General features: G+C 44.1%; 1 protein-coding gene across 1 annotated transcript in view; it reads left to right on the plus strand.

Moving 5' to 3' along the window:
* The window catches only part of LOC116945012 (ER degradation-enhancing alpha-mannosidase-like protein 3), a 50,641-nt gene that overhangs the window by 16,709 nt on the left and 15,625 nt on the right, over positions 1-18,307 (plus strand). The window contains exons 3-13 of the mRNA XM_032959062.2: positions 1,992-2,092; positions 6,611-6,650; positions 8,022-8,134; positions 9,737-9,890; positions 10,933-11,067; positions 11,934-12,039; positions 13,639-13,736; positions 15,016-15,141; positions 15,755-15,838; positions 16,550-16,633; positions 17,867-17,991. Coding sequence (XP_032814953.1) covers positions 1,992-2,092; positions 6,611-6,650; positions 8,022-8,134; positions 9,737-9,890; positions 10,933-11,067; positions 11,934-12,039; positions 13,639-13,736; positions 15,016-15,141; positions 15,755-15,838; positions 16,550-16,633; positions 17,867-17,991 — 1,166 coding nt within the window. The remainder of the gene's footprint in view (positions 1-1,991; positions 2,093-6,610; positions 6,651-8,021; positions 8,135-9,736; positions 9,891-10,932; positions 11,068-11,933; positions 12,040-13,638; positions 13,737-15,015; positions 15,142-15,754; positions 15,839-16,549; positions 16,634-17,866; positions 17,992-18,307) is intronic.

Raw genomic sequence — 18,307 nt, forward strand, 5'->3', positions numbered from 1 at the left:
ACATTCACGATGTGGCAGGTCATTAACCCCATGAGCAATGGTGTGTTTAATCTTGGCAGAAGTTCCCATTATGCCTTTAGATTAATTTGAATTTACGCTATGTGAATTAAAATTCATCCTTACGCAATTCGTAAAGGTAAAGGATATTAAACAAATGTTAAACAGAATGCCGATTTTATATTCATGTAGCTTAGCATTTACCGTTTAATTGTTTATGAGAGCAGCTGCTCTCTGAAAACATTGAATTTCATTGGCGTAAATGCATAATACAACGCAAGACAGATTCAACAGCCAGTCTGTTTTTAGGAGCAAATTATACATGTGTATCACTGCTCAATGGGCGCCGCAGTGGCGAGATGTTAACTACCTTGCCTTGGTATGCAGGAGGTCGTTGGTTAGATCCGATCCTGACACCTGTATATTTGCAGTTTGCGTGTCTCTCTCCCCGTGGTCGCGTGGATTTTTCTCTGGTTCCTCCGTTTTTTCCCTCCACATTTAGAAACATACGTTTAGAGTATTTGGCTGCTATAAATTTCCACACGATAAGCCACTTAATTGAGCAATAATTTATGGCCAGGTCGCTTCTGAAAAAGAACTGTGGGCCTTACCTGTTAAAATAAAAAAGTTTAGGTCAGAATGAGCAGTGTGCAGAGTTCATTTAATTTGAGGTAGAAATTCAACTTTGCAACAGTGCCCCATCTTATATTCAAACTGCACACTGTTCATCCAGCAGAGCTGAATGAACACGAGTCTCTTTTTAGTGCTTTTTTTTTTAGTTCCGCATCAGCACAGACCAGCGAATAAGCTGATCTGTGCTGATCTGATTTTTTTCGTAGAAAATAGTTTTGCATCTTTTTAGACTCGGATATCAAGTAAAAAAAAATCCTTTCACGTAGACCAGGGGTCGGGCAACCAAAATAACAAGAAGAGCAATTTTTGTTTCTAATTCGGTGAAAAGAAATAGCTCAGTATTTCAAAAGCCGCAATGCCATGTGAATAACGTCACGAAGCAGCAGTCCTTAAAGAGCCGCATGCGGCTCCGGAGCCACCGCAGGTTTCTGACTCCTCACATAGAATGATCCCTGTCATAGGAGCTTGGAATTCAGATTTGCACCATCTTAGAAAAATCCATACCCATTTGCCCGTTACTTCCCCTGCAATCTGCAACTGTCTTTTGTGGATTAATGGAATCACTCGGGACTCTCCTCCCACAATCTGTCACACACCGCGCCGTCGTGAACATTGTTTTTTTGTTCGCGATTTACGGGACTAACCCCCACGATGCACTGCGGATTACGGGAACCGTAATATGGTCCTCTCCACCCCTCCCCCCCCATATCACCGTGAGTTTTATCAGTCCAGCTGTATCCACGTTTGGTGTTCTGAGAAGTGCAGGTGAGGCATACCTTTGTATGGTGACCCATTTAGTCACCGTATGTACCTCATTGTAATGCATTGGTCTCAGAGTACAGTTGCTATTGTATACAGCTCATTTAAAATAACAATGGCCACCATTCTTGCGACTCACCAATCCACCCAACACCTGCACACGAGCTGATTTAATCACTGCATCAACATCTTCTTCATTACGATCATCCTAACGATGATTACTCGTTTGACAATTCAAAACTATTTGTGAACGTTCTTAACATTGCTTACTATTATCTGTCCCATAGACTAGTCAATGTTTGTTACAATTGCCCAAAACATTGGCCTACTATATGTTGTCCATTACTTTGCAGTGTTCATTAATGATGTGGTCATTGTTTTTATTGATCTGTGATGGCTCGATTGATTAACATGCACACTCTGACCCAGCACACAGTGGGTGCAAATTTGCAAATGCAGTCTTGGGGTCTTTAACACCCCGAATTATTGGGACATTTCTCACCACTCAAGGTAAGGTGCGTTGAATAGAGAGTGACGGGAGTTGAGTCGTCATTTCGACTCCCGAGGCGTGCGTGCAATTTAACGTGTCGTCTGGTGTGCAGAGGTACGCGTACCCGGCCGACGAGCTGATGCCCCTCAGCTGTCGCGGCCGCGAGAGGGGCAAGGAGCCCAGCCGGGGGGATGTGGACGACGCCCTGGGGAAGTACGTGCCTCAGTGTCGTCGTTGTTCTCTGTGCATTTTGGTTTTTAGGTTCCAAGATTTGTGTAAATGGATTAGATGCTATTTACTTGGTAGCAAACATCTGCGTTTGTCCGTTGACATGCTAAAAATGTGTCCATGTCTGGGGCTGCTCCATGTGCCTGCAGAGTGCACCTTGCCCTGGTACAAGTGCCGTCATGACATCACTGCCACTTTGTGCCAAATAGCAGCTGCTGTTATGTTTGTGCAGGGAGTGGCTGGCATAATGGTTATCAAAGTTCCAGCCACCTGTGTTAGATTCTCAGCAGTGCACATCACCTGTGCGGTCTGAACCTGGTTTAGTCAGTTTATTTTGGGTAAGTTCCATAGAGCTAAGCAGCTTTCTATGGTGACCTTCCCACAGTTAACTCAGCCTTGTTTGAGTGCTTGCCATGGTGTGTAAATGTCACCATTGAGTTGCTAGTGTCACCAGCCCTTCGTGTGCCATGCTGGCCCTAGACGATAGGCACTCATGGCACGTGACGCTTGAGTGTTGTCTGCCGAACAGGTATCTTTAATTTGTGCATTGAGCTAACATGGAGATATCAATTTGAATTGTTGTAGTTTTATTGGAACTTGGTGTGTGTGCTTGCTTTGATATAGATGGGTCCATGGCCTTGGTTAAGGCTAGAGGCATGGAGAACAGAGGGCATCTGTGGGGGGCAGGGGCGGAGCCACAGGGGGGCCTGCGGGGGGCTTAGCCCCCCCTGAAATTTTGGGAAAGTCGGTAATCGGGATAACCGTATAGCCGGCTGCTGCAAAATGCTGCAGGCTGCCACCTTGTGCTGCCCTGCAGGCTGCTTGAGCGGCAGCCTTTTGAACTTATCGAACTTATTAGCCACATCAGCGGCTCCGACCTTTTAATAAACTCCGCGTTCAAGTCCAATAAAATTAGTTTTATACATTTGTGGCGCCCATTGGAAAATATGAACATACTGAGATATCTCAGAATATTGAAGTCAGCCCCCCAAAGTCCAAAATCCTGGCTCCTGCCCCTGGTGGGGGGTGGAGATAGGGGCACGGAAGATAGGCAGACAAGTGTGAATTACATCTTAAAAGAAAGACAGAAAACCCCGTAGACTGTTGAAGCAGTAATATAATCGTACGCTAAGCATCAATTATCGTTATTTTAAGCCACTAAAGTGTGCAATATACAGTGAGGGAAAAAAGTATTTGATCCCCTGCTGATTTTGTACGTTTGCCCACTGACAAAGAAATGATCAGTCTATAATTTTAATGATAGGTTTATTTGAACAGTGAGAGACAGAATAACAACAAAAAAATCCAGAAAAACGCATGTCAAAAATGTTATAAATTAATTTGCATTTTAATGAGGGAAATATGTATTTGACTCCCTCTCAATCAGACAGATTTCTGGCTCCCAGGTGTCTTTTATACAGGTAACGAGCTGAGATTAGGAGCACACTCTTAAAGCGAGTGCTCCTAATCTCAGCTTGTTACCTGTATAAAAGACACCTGTCCACAGAAGCAATCAATCAATCAGATTCCAAACTCTCCACCATGGCCAAGACCAAAGAGCTCTCCAAGGATGTCAGGGACAAGATTGTGGACCTACACAAGGCTGGAATTGGCTACAAGACCATTGCCAAGCATCTTGGTGAGAAGGTGACAACAGTTGGTGCGATTATTCGCAAATGGAAGAAACACAAAAGAACTGTCAATCTCCCTCGGCTTGGGGCTCCATGCAAGATCTCACCTCGTGGAGTTGCAATGATCATCAGAACGGTGAGGAATCAGCCGAGAACTACACGGGATGATCTTGTCAATGATCTCAAGGCAGCTGGGACCATAGTCACCAAGAAAACAATTGGTAACACACTACGCCGTGAAGGACTGAAATCCTGCAGCGCCCGCAAGGTCCCCCTGCTCAAGAAAGCACATATACATGCCCGTCTGAAGTTTGCCAATGAACATCTGAATGATTCAGAGGATAACTGGGTGAAAGTGTTGTGGTCAGATGAGACCAAAATGGAGCTCTTTGGCATCAACTCAACTTGCCGTGTTTGGAGGTGGAGGAATGCTGCCTATGACCCCAAGAACACCATCCCCACCGTCAAACATGGAGGTGGAAACATTATGGTTTGGGGGTGTTTTTCTGCTAAGGGGACAGGACAACTTCACCGCATCAAAGGGACGATGGACGGGACCATGTACAGTCAAATCTTGGGTGAGAACTTCCTTCCCTCAGCCAGGGCATTGAAAATGGGTCGTGGATGGGTATTCCAGCATGACAATGACCCAAAACACACGGCCAAGGCAACAAAGCAGTGGCTCAAGAAAAAAGCACATTAAGGTCCTGGAGTGGCCTAGCCAGTCTCCAGACTTTAATCCCATAGCAAATCTGTGGAGGGAGCTGAAGGTTCGAGTTGCCAAACGTCAGCCTCAAAACCTTAATGACTTGGAGAAGATCTGCAAAGAGGAATGGGACAAAATCCCTCCTGAGATGTGTGCAAACCTGGTGGCCAACTACAAGAAACGTCTGACCTCTGATTGCCAACAAGGGTTTTGCCACCAAGTACTAAGTCATGTTTTGCAGGGGGGTCAAATACTTATTTCCCTCATTAAAATGCAAATCAATGTATAACATTTTTGACATGCGTTTTTCTGGATTTTTTTGTTGTTATTCTGTCTCTCACTGTTCAACTAAACCTACCATTAAAATGATAAACTGATCATTTCTTTATCAGTGGGCAAACGTAATTAAGTGATTATTTTAAGCACAGAACTGCAAGTGAACGTGCTTTTTGGCGAGACGTGCATTCTCGAATCCTCACAAGTATTTACGTGCAGTGCAGTTGTGACAAGACTGCAGTTCAATGCTTGGAATTACCAAAAATCCTGTCAAAGGTGTAGTGGTATGAGTTTTTTTAAATGTTTATATTGGGCAGATTTAGTTGTCTGACTGTTGTATCGATGTAATTACACATTCATCAGTGATGCAATGCATTTCCTATTGTGCCAGGACTGTTATTCAATGAATTGGAAAACCTAAGGATCAGACAATTTGTTCAATTTGTTGCAAAAAACGGATGTGAAATTGGCCAAACAACCTGATGCAAGACCTTCCAGAATAAAGGCTTTAGACTCCGTAAGGATAACTAAATAGACAGATACAACAATGACATTACAATTGGGCAGGAATTTATGCAATAAAAATATTCATTTATCATTCATCCATAACCCCGGGAGGTTGACGTTTCTTCCGTAATGTGTCCTCGTGAAGTTCTCAGAATGCCATACGTGTCACGCTGGCTCGAGAGGTAAAGACATTGCACGAGACAAGTTAATGATCCTCCATGAGCAAGTCCTCATTGTCAATCTTTAAACATTGTCGTGTTCTAGATTAACCCCGAACGTGCATGTCTCTGAACCCTTGTCGGAAGGCCAGACGACAGCGGTTAATTTACATTCGTGTGGTCATCTGACCCAATCAGCACTTTAGGTGTATGTATACGTAGCCAACCATGCTAATCGGAGGTGCGGGGGAAGGACAACAAACTAAACAGAAAAAAAGTCTTTATAAAGAAATGAGTTTTCAATCTAGATTAAAAAAAGTGCCATCGCTCCATTGGCTTCCTAATATCGGAAGGAAGAGAGTTCCAGATGGACGCAGAATTGCATCTGAATGCGCACGATGCAGTGACCATCTTTTTTCGATGGCGAGCCAAAAGCCGCTGCGAGGATGACCAGAGTACGCGTGATTGTTTGTTCTTTGACGAGATCAAAAAAGTATTGTGATTCATTTGTGGCAAGCACTTTGTGTTATGAGTGCTACCTTATAATGACTTTGTTTGGCAAACCGGACGCTGTCGGGTCTTTGTATCTCTTTGTTTGCTCTTTCATCATCATCATCATCATACATTTTCTATCCCCTGCTCGATGAAGGCCTCTGCACACAGTTGCCTTGCCCGCATTCATGCAATGTGAACATCCGTGTCACTCATGTTTGTCAATGTATCTTATAGGCATATTTAGAGCAGCCATTCGTCAGCAGTCACTGGCATCACAGAGTAGTTGCCAGGAGCCATGTCATATTTTGGACAATATTTTTTGTTTGCACTGACGGGACCCCCATATTTGGAGGGAGTGATCTTGCCAACAGCGCCTGGTAAACCATAAGTATTTGTTTAGCATGCCTGACTCAACAGAGACACAGAAGAGACAGAGTTTTCATGCTTATACAATTGCTTATTATATATTGGTCTTGAAGGACCATAAACATACATGTGATTTGTATGTGAAGATATAGAATGAAGGCTAATTGATTTATTGAGAAATTTTATATATATGATGTATAACAGTCCCATATCAATTGATATTCTACAGTTAAATTTATGATGTTGGACATGCATATTAAGTACAATAGTTGGAAGTAATGGAGGTGCATGACTTAAAAATCAATAGCTCAATTTTCACACTCTATTAACACTTTGTAATTGAATGGTATTTTCATCCCTGCAGGTTTTCCCTGACGCTTATTGACTCTTTGGATACCCTTGTGGTAGGTGAAATCAAATTTTTATACTCGCTGGGCGTTGTTTTTATTCGGTTATTTATTGCGTAGCTTCGTGCTTGTTGACAAAGCTGTAATCACTGCCGTGCACCTGTACATTTGCCTAATTAACCATGTGTGCATTGTCAAAAAAAAGAGATAATGCATTATATTGACACCAGATTAACATAAAACGTACTGTGGTGTGAGCTTTGTGCTTCATATCTACTATGTACACAGCTGAACTGAAGGTCTGATAAAACGTCTTTTTCATGCGTGTCTAAACAAACGTGTGTGTTGATTGTAGCATGCTCCTGTTTTATTCTGGGTTTGTTTGGCGCTATGCTTTCATCATAGCTCTTTGGAGACAGGTTTCGTGGATTTGCATGGTTATCTTTTCTGTGGATTCCTAATCCTCTGGGAGTGTGAGCAGAACGTAGGCTCGTGACTCGTCCGTGTGAAACTTTTAATTGTTTATGTATGGGTTTTTTTTCTGGGCACTCCACTTTCCTCCGACATGCAAAACGCTGAATTCACGAGGAATTGGCCAAATTTCATGTTGTGATACCCTCCTGAAAATGAGTGGACACTCAACGAGGCTTTTCAGTAGAGCTGGGCTATCCGATTATGGAAGTAAATTATCACTCTCCCAATGATCGGTTTGATTACCTGGCCGACATCATCACACATTGTCGTAAAAATAGCCTCACCTTTGTTCCCACCATGTCCCCACTGGATGGGAGGTGACGGGCGGTGGCTTGTGACGTCACTGGTATCATCAGCTCGTCACAGTGATGGGCGTGTCTTATAGGGGTTTCCTGCCTTCAGGAGGCATGATGCAGGGGTGTCTACCAACTTTAAGAGGCACAGAAACAGTAGTCTATTACAATCTTTAATTCATCAATCGACTTAACTGACCAATCGTCGCAGCTATACTTTCTCGGATAAATAACGCACCATTCAATTGTACATAAAGGTTTTTTGGATGAGATCCCGTAAATATAAATGTGTCGTTATACCTGCCACCACCCAACAAAACCGATTGGTAAGGTTTGTCACGTAAAGAAAACGTGACGAATAGTTACTAGTTCAGAAAACTGGTGTATTGGAGGGTAAACCCACAACATTTACAATTTTAGTATGACGTTTCACTGGTGAATACAACCAGATTTATCAGGCGATAGCCAGAATTTGAACGACACATTTATATTTACAGGATCTGACCCAACAAAATCTTTATCATGGATAATATTGGTTGCAAAAGCGTATGTGTTAAATATTTGTTTGTATTTCACCACACTGGAAGCCGTCCCAACAACGGCCCTGGCTTACGGATGTCAGTGCTTAGCGGTGGCGTGTTTCTGCGGCGCGACCCTGCAGGTGCTGAACCGTCTCGATGAGTTTGAGGACGCGGTGCGCATGGTCGTGCTGGACACGCGGCTCGACCACGACGTCGTCGTCTCCGTCTTCGAGACCAACATTCGCGTGCTCGGGTATGCTCTGCCCTCCCCGCCGACGCAAACGCGAAACAACATGTATATGCATGCGTCGCGAGAGCGACGGACAAAAGGGGGAAACAATCTTCCAATATGAACATCCCGTTCGTTTGCTTTTAGGTTGGACAACTGTTTGTGACACATTGTTTCTTTACTAAGAGTGTTTGTTTTGACAGCTTTGATTACTGGACATCTGTGAAAAAGAGCTTTATAGCACATCGGATTTCTCCAGTATAAATACATTTTCTGATTATTGTTATTTAAAAGTTTTTCTGGCATGGTGTGTGATTATTTTGGTTCCTGGATATTGTTTCGGGGGGTGGTTGGGCGATTAAACTCCTCAAACCTGCAGTATGTGCAATGTTCACTCGAGAACCCCACCCACAGTTACATCAACCACCCATTTTTCAAATATTCATCCCTGTTGTGACAGTTTTGAGTATCATATCAGAAACAACACTCGAGGTGACATTACTGAGCGGTCATACGGCCTAGCGGTAGCGGGCTTGCTGCTTGTTGCAGAGGTTCATGGTTCGAATCCAGTGGCCGCCCTGGTTATTACTGCGGGTGTAAATTAACAAAAAAATATGCACTGTCTGTATATCTGCTTCACAGTGCGTGTCAAAGTTCCCCTGGTGTCATTCGCAGGTGTGGGCTATTGTGTGCTAGCGTCAAGGGTCCGAATTTTCCAAATTCTGCAAATTGCCTCAAATTACGCAATTGGGATTATTATATGGAACAATCATCTTCCCCTACTAGCAGACTAATGCCCAGGTCACTTTTACAAAATGAGAGCATTTTTTTTTTTTAGAAATTAGTTTCCAAACCATTTCTACGTTCATTTTTATAAGCAGGCTATCTTCTCGATAGGACAACCACAATGTCACGAGATGTGTTTCTGTTGAATTTAATTATAGTGATTTGAATGTATGAAGTAGTTAATTAATTTGTCATTCAAGATCGTGATTTTGACACTTCTAATTCAGCGTCGTCATGGAGGCAGGATTGGTGAATAGCAGAGAGCATCGTGTTTGTGTGCACCATGCTAGATCACGGTGCACTATGTGGCATTCTGTCCTGTTTATGCTTAAGTTTCACACTATACTCTTCTGTGTGTATGGCTCTTCAGATCCGTCAGTTTTCTCTGACATGCAAAACACTTATTAGGAATTGGACAAACATCCCAATGCAAGACCGTATTAAAGAGTGTTGCATTTTTGCTCGGTGAGGCTTTCCTAGATTAAGTGCTATCATACAGGGTGATTAATTTATAAACACCCTTCAAAAATAATTGGAAGAAATTACTGATTAAATAATATTTACATTTCTCCTGGAATAGATGTTATATGTACCAAAGATCCGCGAATCTTCATCACTACGACTGCCGTTGAACTTCTTTCGCACCTCCGATTCGCAGAGTTGCCTACGTACTGTGCGAAAGAAATTCAACAAGCATACATGATACATATGGAGCCGTTGCTTTCACGACATTCAATCACCTGTTGAGAAGGAAGCAGTGACGTTTGAAATACGGGGTGGGGGGGGTATCTATAAATGGATCGCCCTGAATTGCTATTTACGTTTTGTGTTGTGCGCCAGCGGGCTGCTGGGCGGGCATGTGATGGCTATGATGCTGCAGGAGAAGGGCGAGCGCATGCAGTGGTATAGCGGGGAGCTGCTGCACATGGCAAAGGAGGTTGGCTACCGCCTGCTGCCGGCTTTCAACACCTCTAGTGGCCTGCCCTACCCACGAGTGAGTACTTCTTCGCCCCCCCCTCCGCGCCACCTCCCCCGCACCCCCACAACTTTCCTCTGCCTACTCACTTGATGCCTCGGCCACACCATCTGACCGTTTGCTCCACTGCTGAAGACAGCACCCTCTAGTGGTCATGTCGGTAGACCATTCAAAATCGGGGACGTTACATCACTTGCTTGTACTCAAACTGTAAGTGTTGTGGATTCACTCTTCAACACACCGGTGGGCTAAAGTAGTGAATTATTTGTCTTTTGTCAACGTGACACTTTTTTTTTTGCTGATTGGCCGTGTCGGGTGGTGGAGGGTTGCGAAACATTTATAAATAAACGCGATCTAACCCAAAAACCTTTATTATGTATTATTACTTGCTATGTATTTAGATTTTATTTATTTCAGCAGGAAGGGCCCAATAAGCGTCCTGTATATGCAGACTTAGAGATGCGATTCCCTACTGCAGTAGACTCGCACGTCTGTAACTCAGTCTTTTGAGGATTTATTTTGCGCAACTAATTGGCTTATTCTTACACGTTTTGTCCAGTTCCTGGTAAAAGTGAGTGTCGTCATGCTTAAAGACCCCAACCCAAAGCACAAGCAGCCCTGATGTTGAAGCTGCGTACCTAGGCTGCACGTGCTGGTATGTCCGACATTAATTTGCAGCTTCGTACATAATAAAACAACAGTTAATCTTATCACGGGTGCTCCATTACAGCACTCCAATTATATTGCTGTAGCGTTATGAAGGAGCACCTGACTGATTTTAAAGCTTCGTGAACACAGGAGCTCAGTGGTGGGATTCACTCGGTGCACTTACATGAGCTCAGCATAACAACCCCCCAAGCCACAACAACAATAGCTGGCAGTCGTAGTCGGCGAGGCCAAATTTTACACGTTGACTAAACAGCCGATGACATCTTCATCATCTCAGCGAGTCTGCGGCATTTGCATCGTGCATCTCTCCCGAGGTCTCCATTTACCCTTTGATGCCTCCGTCCACCTGCGCGGTCGCCTTCACCCCCACCTGTGCCGCTGCCCCTGGCAGGTGAACCTCAAGCACGGCATGGTGCGGCCGCAGTCCAGGACGGGCGTGGAGGTGGACACGTGCACGGCGTGCGCGGGCACCATGCTGCTGGAGTTTGCCGCTCTCAGCCGCCTCACAGGGGACTCCGTGTTTGAGGTTACCTTGCGAATGCTTTTACACGTGACTGTCGTACGGTTAAAGAGCACCAGACGTGCAAGAAAAATAAGTATGAAACGCACGATTCTCAATGTTATATGTGAGCGGACGTCAGCCCACGTAGCCACAGAGCCATGCGGCAGCCTCCTCATCCAGCACGTGCAGGGCAACCAGTCCGCCCGGCACGCCTTGACGCACTTCACCGGTGGAGACGATGTGCACCACGGTCTCCTGCTCCCCCGCATGCACGTAGCGGGTTGTCACGTAGTACGCCCATCATTTCCATTTAATAAGAGGTTCTAAAAATTTAAATGGAGAGTGAGAATTACAGAAAACAATGGGAATGCAATTCTGCAATTTGAGGTACTGCAAAGCATTTATGAATAACCTTGTGCTGTGGATAGATTCATGTAGGTTGAATAAAACAGCAGTATTTTTTGGGATGGAGTAGATGAACAAATTGGAGTAGTTGAGATAACAGACAATTAAAATCCATGAAGGGTTGCTCTTCCGTCCTATGTGATGTGTGTACTTAAACTATCTGTAATCTTGTGTGTCGCTATCGCTGTTTATAATTCGTGTATATTCGTCAGCATGTGTGTGTTTTTTGCTTTATAGCTCTACCAGTGTGCTTCCCGCTTTTTAAAGTACCTCCTTTAAAGTTGTATGGACAAGGGAATCTTGTTTGTATGGCACTGGAACATTCTAACGTTCAATGGCCGACTTGGTCAGGACACTGCAATGCTTCTTTCCTGAAAGGTGATGGCATTAAAACCCAGTGCACTAACAGGATAGTAAAAAAAGAAATTGTGCATCGCTGTGCTGTACGAGTGAAATGACATTCCCCATCGCTGTGCGTTGTGCAGGATCATGCACGCAGGGCCATGGATTTTCTGTGGGACAAGAGGCAGAGAGGCAGCAACCTGGTGGGCACAGTCATCAACATCCACACGGGTGACTGGGTGCGGCGAGGTGAGTTAATGGTGCCGCAATTTGATTTAGCGAATGCTTTTACATGTGGCTTTCACACGGTTAGAGCACCAGACACACGAGAGAAAACAGGTCCCTGCAGGGTGGGCTGGTAGGAACATTGGAATTTTGCGCAATTTTATTTTTACACCCCGACAGCACGAGATTTCACTTCGTTAAAGTATTGAAAGGGGACGGACGGACGGACAGACGGACAGACGGACGGACGCATTAATCTATTGCAGGCTGGTACACTCAGTTTACAACTTCGTTCCTACCAGTATAAAGTGTTCATTATATATATGGCAATGCTTTGTGAGTGGAAGTCAGCCCACGTAGCCACAGAGCCATGTGACAGCCTCCTCCTCCAGCACATGCAGGGTAACCAAGTCCGCCCGGTATGCCCTGACGCACTTCACAGGTGGAGACGATGTGCCCCACGGTCTCCTGCTCCTCCGCATTCACACAGTGGGCTGTCACGTAGTTCGCGCCATCGATGTTCGGAAGCGGCACACACGCTGCCCTTGTCACACCGGAAGCGGTTCAACTGAACCCACCGGCGTCTTGGGAGGTCGTGGTGCAATGCTAGTGACGCTCATTTTGTTGTGGTGCCGGTCAGGGCGTCATCGTCATCATCAGCCATGGTCAATCCACCGCTGGATGAAGGCCTCCCCAGGCAGTCGCCACCTCTCTCGATCCTGCGTTGCAACAATCCACCCAGCAGCTGCACACTATAACAGACTTGGTGGAGCATGCTTTAATCCAGCATTTGTGGAGGCCGTGTTTATCGGTCATGAAATATTAATTTTCTGGGAGTCTCCCAGCCTTTATGGATCTGATATAGCCAATTGGGGGCAGTGCAGAAAGCACGTTGCTGATCTATCTATGAATGTTGGAGATTTCTCATGTGTCTGCTTTCCCTTGGTATTCATGTTTTTCTTCACACGGAACTTTATTGAATGGACTGAACATCCCAGTGGAATTTATGCCACTGGCCGAGGGCTTCTTGACTCATCTTGACTTATTTGCACGTGTAAAAATACAAATAAAGACCACATTTGTAGCAGGAACGTCAAACTCTGTCACCATACGTGACATTCTATAGTTCAAGTAAACATTCACCCCAAAGCACGCCATCTCCCCTTGTGATGCCCTAGGCTACAAATGGAACAAATGAGAATGAGAAACCACTCCAGTTCCTCTTCCTTGAATTGTTCCTCTGGTGTGTGCTCTTCAGAAAACTGTACTTTAGAGTGCTGCATTCTTTTTTAGAAACAATTAGTGCACAGTACCACTTTCCAAGTGTTAACAATAATGGTTTTGTCTTGCTATACCTCACGTGGTATCTTGGGTGTGATTCCCAGCCGACTCTAACGTTAATCAAGGACAATTTTTTTCTGAACTGTCCCAAGTCAACTCAGCCCTTGAACGAGTTACCAATGTGTGGCGGTGTGTAAACATTCGCACAGGAGAGACGAACGGCGGTGGGTTGTCCCGATGCTGGCCACGCCACCCTTTCCGCACCACTGGCCCCAGCTGTCTGTGTGGCTATTGAGAGGGGGGGCTGTGGTTCTTTGCCTGTCTTGTTTGTGTTTGGTGCAGACAGTGGCGTAGGAGCGGGCATTGACTCGTACTACGAGTACCTGTTCAAGGCTTACATCTTACTGGGTGATGACACCTTCCTGGAACGATTCAACATTGTAAGTGGTGCATTTCACAGGGGTAAAGCAGGTTTCTTTAATTTGGCTTTGTTCACGTGGCCCTGAGATCCAGCCTCCTGCGCTTAAACTAAACTTTGTTTTATTTTTACCATGTAAGGCCCACAGAGCTTTCTAGCTCTTTTTCAGAAGTTACCTGGCCACAAATGATAGCTCAACGAAGTGCTTATCATGATGTGGAAATTTACAGCAGCCAAATACTCTAAACGCATGTTTCAAAATGTGGAGGGAAAACTGGAGGACCCGGAGAAAAATCCACGCGGCCATTGGGAGAACACGCAAACTCCAAATATACAGGCATCAGAGTCGGGATCAAACCCACTGCAGCGCAACTGGGATAAACATAAAATATGTTGTTCCTTCCAGAAGCGCTGTTTTTAAAATGTAATTATGCAAAGGGTTTTAAAATGCTTGCAGGCTTGACCCAACGTGGGATGGATCGTAGGTATGTGCAGTCAACCCTTATTTTGTGTACGCATGAGTGATTGGAATAGACGCATTAACGAATTGCACGTAATTCGTTGGGCCCACAAGTCATGAAGATTAACGCCTCATATGGTCTAATACGTGTGCATTGTTAACTGGTGCGTGCAGCACAGATAGTGTAATGAGTATAATGGGGCAACATTATTACTGAGCATGGTAGTCCTTTAATAAACTTAGCTTTGCACTGAGGCCTCAATTTTTTAAGGTTGTATCAATCTATTTGAAATTTTATTAAAATGTCAACATTCATAAAAGTATTTTGCTTTAGTTTTATTTTACGTGCTTCTCTTTCAATCCCAAAACCTTATTATTCTTTGTTTTTTCCTCAGTCTCCTTATCACTAGAGGCATTGTTTCCCTAGGTTCTCACCCGTCAAAAAAAGTTGCAATTGTCTGAGTAATCACCAACATTTCAGAGCCTCACATGAACCTTGTAAGAAGAGACTTGTTGCAATGTCTATCCTGTTTTTTTCAGCTGTATCACACTGACCCCTTCTGAGCCTTGTGCAACTGCTACTGTAATGAGATACCGGATAATAATTGCGGCAACAGCTTTATGTTAATCTTCAATGTTTTATGGTTTCTGTATCAGTATGTGACAAGTTTGGGTCCGATTGCTCACGCCAATTAACAGCACAATGTGACTGAGGGCTGGGAAACGAGAGTCGCGGTTTAAATTTTCTGTTCATTTTACAGTGCAGGCAATGCATTTTTTAACACGATTTTTATTGGACATTGAGCGACCTGTGCTTGACTTGTGCCCTGAATGCCTCCAGCACTACGAAGCCATCATGAAGTACATCAGCCAGCCGCCACTCCTTCTAGATGTCCATATGCACAAGCCGACGCTGAATGCCAAGACGTGGATGGACGCCCTACTCGCGTTCTTCCCTGGTCTGCAGGTGAGACTGGACACTTTGCTGAGCATATGATTTGAGAGTCCTTTATCTAAATGCTGCTCCTTGTCTCGTGAATTATGTCATTGTCAAGGTGAATGCGTCTCCTTGCTTAACCGAGCATGGGGTGGAGGTTGTCTTTGTCAGTAGCTCTGAGCCAGTGGGGGAAATGTCCTATGGCTGGAGCCAGTCTCCGCATGACAACCAATGTTGATTTCCCTCAGTGGTGCTCGTAATATTGATCCAAGAATCATCATTATGAATGAATTCATTATGTATGTATGTTGAACTTCTTTCGCACCGTACGTGGTCAACCTTCAAATATTGCTTTCTCTATTTGTATGCATACAATATCAGCACTAAGTCAAAGTGAAAAAAAATCCTTATTATGCATTTCGTTTTTTTGTGCTGTCGCCCGTGCCTCGGATAATACCCTCAACTTGTTACATTTGAGACCTTTACAGCCTTGGTTTTTGACACATGCTCTCAGTAGAATTGGCTCAGTTCCCTGACACTGATATAACACTATCTGCCTTTGACAGTGATCTACTAAGCAGAAGCGCATTCCTGATACAGTCCTCTCGCACTTATTTGCTCTCTTGGGCCTGTGTGTATTCAGGTGCTCAAAGGGGACATCAGGCCGGCCATCGAGACCCATGAGATGCTGTACCAGGTGACACGGCGACACAACTTCCTCCCGGAGGTGCGGACATAAATATAACCTACTCCCTCCCCTACTGCGGTTTAGATGCCACGTGGCAGCTCCGACGTGATTGCGCTATTGCAGGTGCCAGTCTCTTTGTTGCATTTGCGCGTGTCATCCTTTTACGAATGCGTAAACACTTCAGGTGATGTCGGTGAATGTGTTGTGCTGAGCTTGAGGGAGCCAATGAAGCTCAGTGGCGATTATTATAATCTTTATTTAGACTGGAGGAATCCGATGAGCTATGAAGCTGTTTTCTAGTAGGACATCACTATAGCAAAGAATACCAGGCGTTTATTATTTAGTCAGCTTGCGGTATTTCACATTGCATGCCTTGGCCATATCCCGAATGTACATACATTTTAATGTATTGACAAATTAGTTTAGCATTTACCCATGTTTGAAAATTTAATGTTAATTCTCTGTTATACGCTTGAACAATTTCTCTTTATTCAACTAAATGAAATAAATCTGTTTTTCTGAATACACCTTTATGATTTTGCAGTTTATTTTTTAGGCATACTGTAAACGTGAGGTTCCCTAAAAATCTGTTAATGATGATGGTGCATACGAAATCACCTTTACAAGGGACCGTGAAGAAAATGTTTCCCACATTGCATTGGGAGTGGGCGCGACTGTTAAGTACATTCACGTTCTGGTCTCAGGAGCAAAGGCACGACTGCAGGACTTGTTGTTTGTGTCCCGACACAGGCCTTCACCACCGACTTCCGCGTTCACTGGGGCCAGCACCCACTGAGGCCGGAGTTTGCCGAGAGCACTTACTTCCTGTTCAAGGTGGGAGAGAGCGTGATCATAACCGTGGGGTTTTACAGAAATGTACCCTGACCCTTTTTCGTTTCAGTTGGGTACCAACTACAAAAAATGTGGACGTTTAATATTTAGCTACGGTGAAGTTTATTATGCAGTTTAAGTTAAAATTTAGCTTACGCTTTTTAGCAGTGTGAGGTGGTGCGGTGGTGCAGTGTTTAGCGCACTGGGCTATGAACCCGACGAACTGAGTTTGATTCTCAGCCACAGCTAACTTGAGTGTCGAGTGATGTCTGAATGGATCCTGGGTACCCCCCTTTCATCAACCCCCACCGACCATTGTGGTGAAATATGGTTAAACAACCCATTGGCCCGACAGCACGGGGAAGGCAATCATCCAGCACTGGATTGACAAAGGGTTGAATTTGTTTAAATGAATCAGTCATGTAACGATGCACTGATTAATTGATTCATATCTATTATAATGCTCACCACACATGCCATGCATCGTGCGTGTGAAAATTGATATATATTTTTGTATGTAATAGGGTCACTTGACCCCTGAAGACTCTTTAAGAGGTGCTACGTTCACCACAATGTAAAACAAAATGTTTTGGAATAGAATTGTGACCCCCCTGCCTATTACAAGTAGATGCATTGTTAAATGTGTCATCGCCCAGTATATATCCACTGCTGGATAAAAGACAACCCATTCCATTCCCACCTTTCACAGTCCTGCAATAGTACAGTCCATATCACTCCAACACATGATGGTAGCTGATTTATTATTTTATTATTGATAATGATCCACTGCAGCACATTGAGTATTTACATAATATTGCAGTTGATGCAGCTCAGTTGGTAGAACAGTGGGCCTCAGGAATGAGATTATAACTTCAAATCCAGGCCAAGCTTGACTGGTATTATCACTATGGGGTTGATATAATGAGCTGTACCTGGTCAGTCTGAAAGTTCATATTTCCATTGCAGGGGTCAGTCTCTTGATGTGACAACCAATGTTATCTTTAAACAAATTGGTACTCATTTTATCAGTTCCCAAACGATGATGGGCTGAGACAACCCAAGACCAAGATTTGAACTTATAACCATCTGATTGAGACAGACATACTAAACACAGCACCACCTGGTCAAATACAACAATGATAATATTATTAGAGTTATCCTTGTCTATAAATATAATCATAATGTTGTCACCATATCAGGTCATGCTAACTTTCAATATATATTGTTTATGTGTAGGCAACAGGTGATCCCTATTACCTGGAAGTTGGCAAGTCCATCGTGGAGAACTTGAACAAGCTAGCACGCGTGCCGTGTGGATTTGCCGCGATGAAGGACGTCCGGACCAGTAGCCATGAGGACCGGTGAATAAATAACGTCACATTCGTTTATTCATCAGTGTGTACTTGATCTTGATAACGATGTACGAGAACCTCGTTTAGAAACGGGTCTTGTTGAGATGGTAATTGAGTTTTAAGCTAGAAAAGTATAGTCACTGACATAACGTACGGCAAAGCTGTACAAATTGAGATTAAGAGATGTGGCTTTATAGTTAAACCGTTTAACGAACGGTCTGTCAGAGAGGCGTGTGGATATTAATCAAATGCTTATGACATAGTGATCATTTAAAAATGTAACAAGAACACTTTTTTTTCTAAAAGGACACCTTTTACCCCTATA

Source organism: Petromyzon marinus, chromosome 22, assembly GCF_048934315.1.
Source record: "Petromyzon marinus isolate PM22_M1 ecotype Great Lakes invasive population chromosome 22, UKy_Petmar_22M1.pri1.0, whole genome shotgun sequence".
Classification (NCBI taxonomy): domain Eukaryota; kingdom Metazoa; phylum Chordata; class Hyperoartia; order Petromyzontiformes; family Petromyzontidae; genus Petromyzon; species Petromyzon marinus.